At 43.7% G+C, this 12,825-nt stretch overlaps 1 protein-coding gene across 2 annotated transcripts; it reads right to left on the reverse strand.

Moving 5' to 3' along the window:
- Positions 1–211: 211 nt before the first annotated feature.
- On the reverse strand, positions 212–12,296 carry B3GALT5 (beta-1,3-galactosyltransferase 5). Of its 2 annotated transcripts, none has more exons than XM_009905867.2 (5): positions 12,160–12,296; positions 5,603–5,753; positions 3,588–3,669; positions 2,052–2,225; positions 212–1,247 (listed from the first exon to the last, which is right to left on the reverse strand). In XM_009905867.2, the coding sequence occupies exons 4-5, from the start codon at positions 2,142–2,144 to the stop codon at positions 291–293; spliced, it is 1,050 nt and encodes a 349-aa protein (XP_009904169.2). In that variant the 5' UTR covers positions 2,145–2,225; positions 3,588–3,669; positions 5,603–5,753; positions 12,160–12,296; the 3' UTR covers positions 212–290. The 2 variants fall into 2 exon arrangements, with proteins under 2 accessions (XP_009904169.2, XP_054022036.1); XM_054166061.1 differs by having other exon boundaries at positions 3,579–3,669.
- Positions 12,297–12,825: the final 529 nt, after the last annotated feature.

Raw genomic sequence — 12,825 nt, forward strand, 5'->3', positions numbered from 1 at the left:
TTGAATTTTAGTTTGGCACTGCAGAAGTGTTTTCAGCCCTGTAGCAGAAAGATTTGGAGGGCAGGTTTGTGGGCCTGCATCTTTCAGAAAAAAAAAATAAAAATAACTGCAACTCATGTAGAGAAGGGATACAAAGAGGTGGGAGTGACTGCAAGAGAAAGAGGTTTACATATCCTTGGGCAGAAATGGAGATTAAAATAACCCTCTCTTTCATTGGGAGTTCTGCTGGAGTTAAGAGCAGCCCTGTAAATGCAGTACATTTAAGTTTGGTAATTTAAGCAGGGAAGGTGCTAGAGCATTCCTCCATTATTTTCTGCCACCAAGTGATTCCAGTAGCTCAGCTGCTCAGAGGGTTCTACTTCGTGGCATGTCACGATTTTCTTAAAGCGAGAAACAGAGAACCTAATCCTTTCTGGAAAAAAAGTCTGCTTTGAGTGAAGCTCTTCCAGCCCAATTTGTAATTTGTCAAGGCACAGTCCTATGAATACATCCTCCAGTTTAATGAACGGAATGTTCTCTGAAACGTTATGGATCTGACTAGCAACATCAGTGGATAGCACATAGCCAGTCCCAGAACAAAATGGTGGGTAGGTCTTTCCTGGGTATTCTTCTCTACTCACATACCACTTACTCCCTCTTTTACGTATGGGATGCTCATGCAGTTTCAAAAAGCCTGTGAAGAATCCAGTGGTCCTTTTTTTCCTCAGAAGAAGCTCAGTGAGGTAAAAAACATTGACAAACACATCTGTGTCGGTTTTCATCACAAAGCGGGACTGGTTGCAAAATCTGTGAATCCATTCCATTCCCATCATGGTCTTCAAAGTCAAATTGTAATATGTGTCAGTAAAATTCTTTTGAATCATGTCTCTGTACTTTTGGCTTTCAGCAGCAATATCTGCCTGCTGGCTGGAATTCACAGTGCTTCCCAGGAGGAAATACGTCACCAAGCGCTGGCCGGCGATCGTTCTTTCCTTCCCCCAGGTTTGCCGGATTGCCATCCTGGCATCAAAGTGGTGGCATGAGGATGCCACAAGTAGGACAAGGAAAGGTGGGTTCTTGTGGCAGTCTATATCCGGGAGCTCCAAGAAATTTCCTCTGATTCTCCTAAAAGTCTCTATGGGAAATATGTCCTCTTGCCTGTTTACACCAAATAGGTAGAATTTGGTCAAATTGGTGTAAAAAACCACAAAGCTAGCACAGCCGAATGCTACAACGCAAACAAACATCTTGGATTTCGTGAAGTTCATCTGAAAGAAACAAGAAGGAACAATGCATTAAAAACAAATACATTAAAAAAATCTAGTTCCTTACAGTGCTGCATACCAAACTCTCTGCATAAGGTGTTTAAATCCAGGTCATCTCTAATTGAAAGCTACCCATTTCAAGATGTTTTTCCACACACATTTCTTTTAGTATCATTTCCACAAGATGTTTTGCTGGCACTCAAATTCACGCTCACGCTTATGGACCCTACAGGCCAGAATACCCTCAGAAATCCACACAGGCATGTCCACTGATAGCAGGTTACCCTGGCAGATGCAGCAGACCTGCCCATTTTCAGCATCTTGTGAGCCACGATGTGGATGTGCCGGGGCTCTCACAAGCCAGAGAATGGAGAAGCAGCAGATACGTGTCCATGTCCAATGATAGAATACATACATAGAATGCATAGAATAAACCAGGTTGGAAGAGACCTTCAAGATCATCGCGTCCAACCCATCAACCAATCCAACACCACCCAAACAACTAACCCATGGCACCAAGCACCCCGTCAAGTCCTCTCCTAAAAACCTCCAGTGATGGCAACTCCACCACCTCCCCAGGCAGCCCATTCCAATGTGCAATCACTCTTTCTGTACAGAACTTTTTTCTAACATCTAGCCTGAACCTCCCCTGGCGCAGCCTGAGACTGTGTCCTCTTGTCCTGGTACTGGCTGCCTGGGAGAAGAGACCAACATCCGTCTGTCTACAACCTCCCTTCAGGTAGTTGTAGAGAGTAATAAGGTCACCCCTGATAGTCACAAACAGCAACAGGAGCTTTTTAAAAATACCTTGTTTCTCAATTTGTTTGAAAAGTGCCTGTATCCCAGAGCCAGCAAGTGCTGTCCAACTGGCAGAAACAGCCAGGTTCCTCCCATCTTCATCTTTGCATTGCGCTGACCCAGAAACTGCTCCCAGTCTTTTTGTTGGAGGGGCCATGAGTCATGTTTTGGATGTTGGGTCAGCTGCTCAGGAAAAAAAAAAAAAAACAGTGGGTCAGACTATTTTTATGTTTTACCTTTTGCAGAGTTTAGGTGACTCACTAGGGTATGCTGAGGTGAGACAGGGATTGTCTGTACACCCTCCCCTTTCTAGGTGAAAGAGATCAAATCAATAATAACAACATTCATTCATTCATCCTTGTAATAGAGTGATGCACTGAATATCTGGTTACATAATTTTGTGAGAAAGACAAATTGTCAAAGCAAATCCAGAAAGGTCACAGTGCCAAAAAAAGTATACATCTCCATAAATTACCCTGGTGAGAAGAGTATAATGCTTCCGTTACTCATTCCATTAACCCACAGGCCCACCAACTACTATTTTAGAGCAATAGGATGAAGAAAGTTTTACCAGGAAGAAGAATATTCCCTTCCCCTTCTCCTTTCTTAGCAAAGAATTGGATCTGGCTTCCTATCTAGTAATACAGCAAACCAGGTTTACAGTATCCAGAGCTCTAGATTTCATGGAAATTTGATCTCTGCCCTCTGACCAGGAGTCTTACACCTAGACTCCCCAAAACCACACTAGTGCCCTTCTTTTGCTTAAATTCCCCTTTCCAAGCAACAACAAGATTTTGCACTGCAGGCTTAAGTTATTATTAAAGTCCAGCCAGGTGTTCCTGGGACCAGATCCAGCTCACTTTACCCCTAAGAATAATCCCATTAATTTCAGCCACTCAAAAATATGAAACAAGTCGCAATGGAGTTCTGGTTTGCTGATATTCCTCCCACAGTGAAATGTATTTTTGCAACGATTCACTAATGAATTTTGAAAACATTTCAAAACTTCACATTTCTTCTGACACCTATATTTAAGTTAACATTAAATAGAATATTCCTCAGATCTGGTTTTTTCCTGCATGTGTAAGCTCACAGTAGTCTTGTGAGTAACTTAACAATTGCTTTAATTAAATACATATGTAAAATTGTGTGAGAATATACATATGCATGCATATATATATATATATACACACACACACATAGGCAGAAGATTATACAAAAATCTGCTCTGCATCTGTTCTCATGTTCATCAGTGGACTGGGAAGAAACACAAGGATATCCTGAAAATAGTGTTTTCTGGAAAAGATGATGTTTTGAAGCTGACAACAGAGATGGAGAAGAGGTTTGCTCCTGTCACCGCCTCACATGAGACTGTTTGAGGGTCTGACATTTCTCTGTCACACTAATGCCAGAACACATGTATGCAAAAGTCCTTCAAACACCGAACTAAGAAATTAATTGAGAGCAACTCTCTATTAAAACCCATTTAAACCTTTTCAGAAACACCCATGAGCAAGAAACCATAACAAAGCATACTCATTTTACCAGATTTCAGCAGCATCAAACTCATGTGACTTGATCCCATTTCCTTCTTGCTTGTTTCCAGGTTTGAGCACTGACAACAGATCTAACAAAGCATAAAAGTATTAAAAAGGTCCCATTTCTGGAGAGCTGGGAGAGCAGCCTCTCAATGTTTGATCTGTCCTGTATTTACCATACTGCCTATCCATATCCAGACTTTCTTTTGCAGTCCATGTATGAAGCAGAGTACCTTGTGCAGATGTTGTAACATGCCCACGTGCCCGGGCAATGAAAACATTCATAAATCTATGTAAACTGTAAAGCATATTTTATAAACTTTGTGAGTTACACACATGCCATGGCTTAGCTGTCAGGTGGTGTTAAGTGATAGGTTGGACTTGATGATCTGTGAGGTCTTTTCCAACCTGGTTGATTCTATGTGTATGTATCATTTCACAGCACATTAATGGGAGGCAATGGCCCTCATAAAAAGCACAGACTCCCCAAAGCAGGATCTCGTTTGGTTCTGGCAGTGTGGCAGCTGGAAAAAGCTAGCTTTTGTTTAATTGTCAAAAGCAATCCTATCTGGAATTGATAGGAATGGTATTCCTTTTTTCCCAAATGAAAAATTTGCAATTAACCATAGAGGTATTTGCAGAGGGGACTGGGCGAAGGGCTCACGAGGACCCAGATCTCACCAATAGCACCTTGAGTGTTCCCAATTTGGTATTTCAGGTCTCTCTACCTCTCCAGCTGCATGTAGAAGGGAGCCATCCAGAAAATATACTGCACCTCATGCTGGGGGCTTGTCCCAGCTGTCATCACGACCCCCAGCCCTGCAGAATGTTGGAAGTCCCCAAGCTCAGTACAGTGGAGGACCCTCAGCCTCCCTGTCCATATGGGACCATGACCATCATAAACCTTTCACAATCCTGATACTTCCCTGCTTCACTCTCTCGATAGTTTTTCCCCAGTATAGCACTGGTTTCCCAAATTCTCCTCTCAGCAAACACATGGCAGTGCACAGGACATCTAATGGTCCTGCCTTTAATTTTTTTTCCCCTTGGAGCTCAAGAAGGGAAGAGGTACCCCAGAAGCTCCTGTGGCCAATGGAAGCCTGTAGTGAGGAATTTGCACAGGTACAGACTTGGTGTCCCAGGGGACCTGAGCTTATCAGTATGTTGCAAGGTTGGCAGTTACTGAAAGAATGCCATGGGAAAGAGTGACAGAGACACCTCCAACTTCCTCTGTTGAAGCCATTTTTCATTTAAACCCATCCCTTTCTTTCTTGTTTTCAAGTGAATAGGGAAAGGTTTGAAAGTTAAAAATATTTTATATTAGCACAGGTAGGTCAGTTCCTTGGACTGCTGGTACTGGCTCCTTACCCTTGGGATGCTGAGCCCCCATCATCATCCTCACCACACCTGCAAACAGCAGGTTTACATTCCTGGGTGAAGCAAATGCTCTGTCTTCCTCACTGCCTGGGAGAACTCCAGTATAATAAAGAATGTTGTGGCAGCTTCTGTTATGGTTTAAGAGGACAACGTTTGTGACTGCCTTTAGCAAAGCCATTACAATCTAATCTAAAGTATCTTGCTCTACAGTGTAGCTGTGAGCGTAGGTTATGTGTGACAAGGCCTGTGGTTCTAAATTATCTGTCACTATCTTTTCTCCTTTGCCTGTATCTGACAAGCAATACAGTCTGAGATTAGAGATTTTCAGTCTTCATGTACCTATCTCCATGAAGCAGCCTTGGCGATGTTAATGGGAAGGGAACAATAAGTCTACAGGAGTTGGTCCAGGAAACAATGGAGGCTTACTAGCCAGCAGGCTCTTTTCTAGAGGTCATTTTGAGCAACACCTAGTACTTTTGCTTCAAAACAAATCTTTCTAGTTTTAAGGAAAATCCTTTTGCATGACATTATTTTTCTCTCTAATCTGAGTCAGAAATTGCAGTTTGTAATTACCTCAAAGCTTTTTTCCATCCCCTGTTGTTCCAACTGCAAAATATCTTATGTAGGACATTGCCAAAACATTACCTCCTTTGTGTCCTAGGGAATGGTTTGTTTAAACTGACTGGCACGGTGTTTCACGGCTCCAAGCAGACCCAAGGGAGGCTTGCACAAAAGTCTGGGACCCAAGCAGTGTGGGCTACAGGACCCTGCAGCCCAGTGCTCCTCTCAGAAACACCTGAAAGAAACATGTGAAGAAGAGAAGGTAGACAAGGTCTGTAATCTATATCAATTGAACTGCAGCCTTCTATTTTGCAAGTACCTATTTCTACCAGTGACATGAACTTCGTCCTGCATTCTACCACGGTAAGCAGATTGGCTTTAGGGTCTCTCTGTTCATACCACTGACCCTTGCATAATTCCACGCTGTGCAGTGACAGGGCCATGGTAGCTGCTGTGATGAAGCTGAATTATTCCATCAAAATTAACCTGACATCTCCTTTAGGTTTGTTAATGAGTATAATTATCTTAACAGCACCAAGAGATCAAGACTATATGGCACATGGATCAGGAAAAGCAATCTGGCCCGAGGCAGAGAGAAGTAAGTAGGTCTAGAGCCCCCCTGAGAAACAGATTCAAAACAGCCATTTAAATAAAGAAAGTTTTCTTAACTTTTCTGGGGCAAAGATACAGCCATGACACTGAGTTCAGTGGACAGTTTGCATTGGCTTTTCATTGAGGTTGCAAACATCAGCCAGGGAATGACATAAACCACAAACAAAAAGCTTCTGAGCATCTGCAAGAGTCCCTGGTTCATAAGCAGAGACACAAGCAGCTGCAACAAGGCAGACCCAAAAGCAGAGGCATGATGTAAGCGTGTAAACAGGAATCATGACCTGACATACTGCACAGTTACAGCTGGCAGTGATACTCCCATTTTACTTTCCTAATAATAAAAAATAACATGTGCCTGGGAATAAGTATTAGTGACACCTGCTAACTTTTGATATTCCTTGGAATGAAGCCTCTAAATTGTTTTCTCAGAAGTTCTGGAGGACATGGAGACTAACACGCAAGAGTAGTAAAATGGCAAAGAGCAGGAAACATTACACTACCCCTAAATGCAGGCTCCCAAAGATGATGTCTCTGGCAAGGCAGTGAATTGAGCAGTGACCAGCCCACCCTTTATATGGGTAAACGTGGGGAGCCAGGTTTCCCGCTTAGCACAAGCTCAGAAGTCAGGGAGGGATGATGAGGTGCCTCTGGCCCAGAAGCTTTAGCCTGTACCCCTACTCTGGGAGCAGGATGCTGCCTGGCACCTACTAGACTGTCAGGAGCAGCAGGACCCACTCAGATCATATGCAGGACTACTGGAAACAGTGTTGGTGAACCACTACTTGAAATAAGGGGTATGACTCTACCTTGTCCTCTGGCAGCACTGCCCTGTGTGTTCAGTGACGGTGTCCCATTAGAGCCTCTGGAGCAGGTGGTGCTGTTTCCAACCGAAGGAACTGCACGTCAACAGCCACCAAGGTGATGAGGTTAAATGTCTCATTCCTGGCACTTTAAAATGCCACTTTTCAGCAGGAGGCTTTTACAACAATATGTATTAACAATGTCTCCACCCAAACCAAATGTCAAGACTTGTCAGGAAGGCTAGAGGACAAGGCAAACACTTTTTCTGCTGCCACTACTGCCAGACTATGAAAAAACGTTTTTCCCTCTGTTGCCTCTCACCAGCCTCTGCTCTCATGATTGTCTCTCATTATCAGCAAGTCAAAGCAAGACATTGTTCCTCTGCTTCATACATGCCAGTTTCCATCTTTGGAGTACTGAGTTGCTAGGCACTTCATTTCCAGCTAACTCCTTTTCCTTTTTTGTTTTTCTTTCTTCTTTCTGCATTTTTTTTTCCTTCCCCCCCCTTCTCTTTTCCCATCTCTCTCGTGTGTGTGTGTGTGTGTGGTTTTGTTTTGTTTTGTGTGGGTTTGTCTCTTTGAAGGTTTTGGCTTTGTTTTTTTTTCACACTGCTGCTGAATGAGGTTAGCTTTCCCAGCTCCTCCCAAAGGACCTCTGGGCTACCCCTAGTCTGTCATGATGGGATGCACAAGGGGGGTGGGTCTCTGAGGAGTGGGTGTTTCTGATGCTTAAAATAAGCCTCTGGCTTTCCAGAAAGACCACAGTGTTTACAGCAATGGAGCTGACTCTAGGCAGCGGGTGAACCATTCACCCACCATCACAGACCCATGGCAGGAATGTGCATTTCCAAACCTTAAGTGATCAGTTAGACAACAGACACAAAAGGAGCATTTTTATTATTGGTTTGCAAATCCTATTGTGGTACCTAATTTATGGTCCTTCATTATCACAGTATCACAGTACTTACAGGTTGGTAGGGACCTCCAGAGATCATTAGGTCCAACCCCCCTCCCATCAAAGCAGGATCACTTAGGGTAGTCCACACAGGAATGCATCCAGGTGGATTTTGAGTCTCCAGAAAAGGAGACTCCACAACCTCTCTGGGCAGCCTGTTCCAGTGCTCCATCACCCTAACTGTAAAGTTTCTCCTCATGTTGAGGTGAAATCTTCTGTGTTCAACATGAGGAGATTGTGTTACCAATACTGATTTACCTGATTGACCCTGTCACTTTAACAGCAAATTGAATCCTCTTTGTAGAAGATTTGGATAGTTTTATTTACCACTTTGGGTTTTAATAAAAGGAAACTAACCCCAAAAGTCTGAAACAAAACCAACAACAACAACAACAAAGAGCAGAAGCAAACCAAGTTTTTAATTTAATAGTTGGGGGGGAGGGGAAGAGAGAATATTACAGTGATATGTTAAATTCTAGATTATATTAATCCCAATGAAATGATGTCTGTATATGCACACGTGTGCATATCTACCCTAAATTATTTATCAAGGGTTTTTCTCTGTAGTCATTAAAGATATAAAGATACTACTAGATAATGCTTCAGCTATCCTGATATGAGGGTCAGGTAAAATAGAATCATAGAATCACAGAATGGGCTGGGCTGGGCTGGAAGAGACCTCCAAAGGTCATCTAGTCCAACCCCCTCCGCAGTAAGCAGGAGCATCCTCAGCTAGACCAGGCTGCCCAGAGCCCTGTCAAGCCTCATTTTGAGTATCTCCAGGGAAAAAATATTACAGTGATATGATAAATTCTAGATTATATTAATCCCAATGAAATGACATGTGTATATGCATTATGCAGATGTAAACAGCTATATACATATACCTGTATCATTTTAAGCAGCATGACCAACAAACACACACACAAAAAATTGGTTAAAATTCAGTAACTGAGTAAGAGTTAGTTAAACCTCTAGGCCACAGAACTCCCATCATGCTGCAACAATGACAGTTTAAGAAGAATGATCTGGTCCACTTAAGTCCTTAACCTTATCTCTTCAAAAGGAAAAATTCTACCATTTTCCCCTCCAAATCATGTTTTGTGCACTGCAGAGGGTAGTCCGCTGGTGGTTAACCACAATGCCAGCATTGTGTCACAGTCACAGGAGGAGTTTTGCATACAACTTTGACCCATTAGAAAAGTGCTTCTTTATTATTAAAAGGGAGAGACCAAACATTTGCAGGTCTCATCCACATTGGATTGGTTGATGGGTTGGACGTGATGATCTTGAAGGTCTCTTCCAACCTGGTTTATTCTATTCTATTCTATTCTATTCTATTCTATTCTATTCTATTCTATTCTATTCTAAAACACAGTCTTTCTAGTTCAGATATAGAAGTATCACCCCAAGTGTGGAGATTCCCATTACTAAAATGGCTGCAAAGGGCTAGACCAGAATTGGTCTCTGGGTTCTGCCTCTGAGACTACTCAGGTGGCTGATGCCTAAAGTAGAATAAAGAACATGGAGAGCACATATTCTCAGAGAAGGTATTTCTGGCACAGGGATCTTCTGAACCGCAAGCTGCATCTTCCTCTTTACTAAAAAAAAAACAGTTAAAACCCAAGGGCCATCATTTCTTGATGCACCTTGATCTCATCTGCCCAATTATGAGGACCTGTCTGTGACATTTGTTTGGGAAAGCCAAACAGCATCCTCAGACCAAAATGAAGTTTTGTTCTCAAAACCAGCAAAAACTTTGGCAGGAGGTGGAGCTGCTCCTGTAATGTCACACAGGAAAGAAGTGCTGCATATGAAAAGGCAAAAAGCAATGCATTTCCAGGGACTTTAGCCAAGTCAATAAAGCTTACTTCTATTTTAAAATCTCATTTTGCTTTTACAAGCTGCCTCCAAAATTCTCTTGAATTCTGGCCCTAAAAAGCCTAAGAAAATGTCAGCTTGACTACTTAAGTCAGGCCAGATCCCTTTCCTAGGAAGGAGAAAGATGTCGGAGTGGGGGTTGCATGACGAGCTGTTAAGCATTCAGACTGTCAACACAGAGAAACTGTACAGGACAGTCATTACAGTCCAGCCCTCAGTGCAGGTGCTTTTTGTTCTTTTTAGGACCCTATGTAGACAGTTTTGATATAGTCCACTTCCACAAAGGATCCTTTTTGCTGGCAAGCAGCCAGCAAAAAGACATCCTCCCACAGGCAGGGTGAACAGCAGTGCCTCTGGGGCACACCCTGTTTGTTGTCCCAGAAGGACCTTTTCTCATCTTGGTAGACATTTATTTTCTTTCCCATTCAGCCTAAAAGGCTTCCCTTTCTATCTTCTATTTGCCAAATCTCCCTTTCCAGGTTCCTCTTCAGTGCTAATAGACTCACTTCTAATCATGGAAGGCTCACTCTGTTCCTACAATACCCCTACCTTCCATTTATCACTGATGCTAGTGAGCATATTTAACTTTTATAAGGACTACCTCATGAACCAGCAGTTACAAGACAATTACTATTTCACTTCCTATATTCCAAACTCCAGATCTCACCAAATATAAGCAATTGTCCACTATGGGATAAATAAGAGCAACCATAAACCCATGTAACTAAAACCCCATGTGGTTCATCACTCTGACTAGGAACAAGTCCAACTCACAGCCACCCTCTTAACTTCATAAGCAAATAAGACAATGAGAAAAATTCTTCCTTAAGCTCTTGCCATCAATTCTAGAACCCAAATGCTAGAACCCCTGGTTCTCTGTAGGCTGCAGAAGCACCATTCTTCAAAAATTGGAGGTATGTCTCGGTGTCCCTTGAATTATTTATTGTACCTTCATTTACAAGTAGTGCTACACATTGGATTTTTCATCTTAATTTGAAAGAAAGGAAGAAAGGAAGGAAGAAAGGAAGAAAGGAAGGAAGAAAGAAAGAAAGAAAGAAGAAGAAAAAGAAAGAAAGAAAGAAAGAAAGAAAGAAAGAAAGAAAGAAAGAAAGAAAGAAAGAAAGAAAGAAAGAAAGAAAGAAAGAAAGAAAGAAAGAAAGAAAGAAAGAAAGAAAGAAAGAAAGAAAGAAAGAAAGAAAGAGAAAGAAAGAGAGAGAGAAAGGAAGAAAGAGAAAACTGAAAATGGTACTTCAGGCAGTATGATGGTCTTGCTCTTCTCCCTCAGAAGAAATACTAAATTAGATGAAATAAGAAAATGAGCATTTCACAGAAGAGTTTGCTATGCAGATTGTACCCAAAAAAAGTGTTGAAATGAGGAAAAATTGCCAATAAAGACATTCCAAAGTCACTCTTAGATCTTTCATAAATAAAGTGCTGCTCAGCTGTGCCAATATCGCTGGAGGATGAGGACTTGCCTGGATGCTACCTTTCAGATGTTTGTTTTTTTCCTCTGGTTTAAGCTGGGGCAGTACTTGTGCAGAGTAGATGAGCCCAGTGCTCTTGCTGCTCTGTGCCCTTTTATCCCATGCTGCATCTTGGCACAGCTGATTTACAGTGTTAGGAGCTTTTTTATTCCTCTATCAATACAACAGTAGAACGAAGTCTTTGCATTTAAGGGGCTGGTACTTTTAGAGGATAGTGCTCCTGGCCACCATACGGTTCCCACCCAGGGCTGACATAGCCCAGGGACAGCCACTGAGGCTCCCCTCACCACTCCAGACTTGTGCCAGATGCTGACTGGGAAGGATATTGTCCAGCTCCTCTTTTGATTAGCTGGGCTGAGGCAGAAAGAAGAGGAAGACAAATCCCACTGTGGGGCCCTCATACTGACATCTTTTGTAAATAACTACCTGGCTTTAAATTGCTTATCTTTATGGATCTTCTTTTTAAGCATTTTATCCAATGCCTCGGCGAACATGCAGGACAGCAAGGAGAATATTATCCTAGGGGACAATTACACAGGCTGCCCCAGCGTTTCCCATGTTAAAAAACCCTCTGGTAAACCAGATTACTTATTGCTACCTTCTTACCATCAAATCAGTGCAGTTTCCCTTACTAACCCCCTTACCAGTGGATGGGTGTTGCAGTCTGGAGCCCGCAAACTGAACCTGACGTTCTGTGGGGTGCACACTGCTCTATGCAAGTGGGTGACTTTCCCAGATAGGGAAGTCCGAACTTTGATCCCAGTCTTCGAAGCAGGATAACCCCTGCCATGTCGCCTAATCTTACTTTCCTAATCCAGCCGCAGAGGTTGGCAAGTTTGGGAAAGTCGGTGACGTGCGTCCAAGGGCACGGCCGGTAGGCGAAGGGAACCCCCCCGCCCACGGTCATACCTGCAGCTGGAGTGTCACCTCAGGTGCCCGCAGTGCATCCTGCGGCGGCTCTGGCCATGTTGCCCGGGAGCTGCGGCGAGCGGGCGGGACGCCCATCCTAGCAGGGGGTGCCGGATGCAGACTCCGCTGCCGCTGCCACCGCCCAGCCATTCCGAGCCGGGCGGCACATGATCGCCAGCGCCTCCGGAGACAGAAGTGAGAGATGGCAGCGATGCGGTAACGGAGCTCCCCAGCTGCCTTTTCCTTCTCTCCCTCTTCCCTCCCTCTTGTCCCCCTCCTCTACCCTCCCTCCCCCCCCCCCCCCCCCCCCCCCCGCTTCCCTCACTCACTCTTTCAATCCCTCCCTCCCTCTCTCCTTCAGTCCCTCCCTCCCTTCCTCCCTCTCTCCCGCAGGTAACAGACCGACTTCAATCCTTCCCTGCCTTCCTCCCTTTCGCCCGTTGGTAACAGACCGACTCTACAACTACAGATCCATAGGTAGGGAAGGAAAAGTTAGAAGCTGTCTGTGAATGTTTCTATTTTGGATATTTTGGATGGCAGAGGGGAGGCAGTGGTTTCCCAGGCACGGGAGCCATGCAGACAGATCTGAAAATCGTGTCAGAGCAGAGCCAGCCCTTCCCAACCCTGGGAAAGTTCATCTCTGTGCTCCCAATTATGAACAGCGCT

Source organism: Dryobates pubescens, chromosome 12 (assembly GCF_014839835.1).
Source record: "Dryobates pubescens isolate bDryPub1 chromosome 12, bDryPub1.pri, whole genome shotgun sequence".
In the NCBI taxonomy this organism is placed as follows: Eukaryota; Metazoa; Chordata; class Aves; order Piciformes; family Picidae; genus Dryobates; species Dryobates pubescens.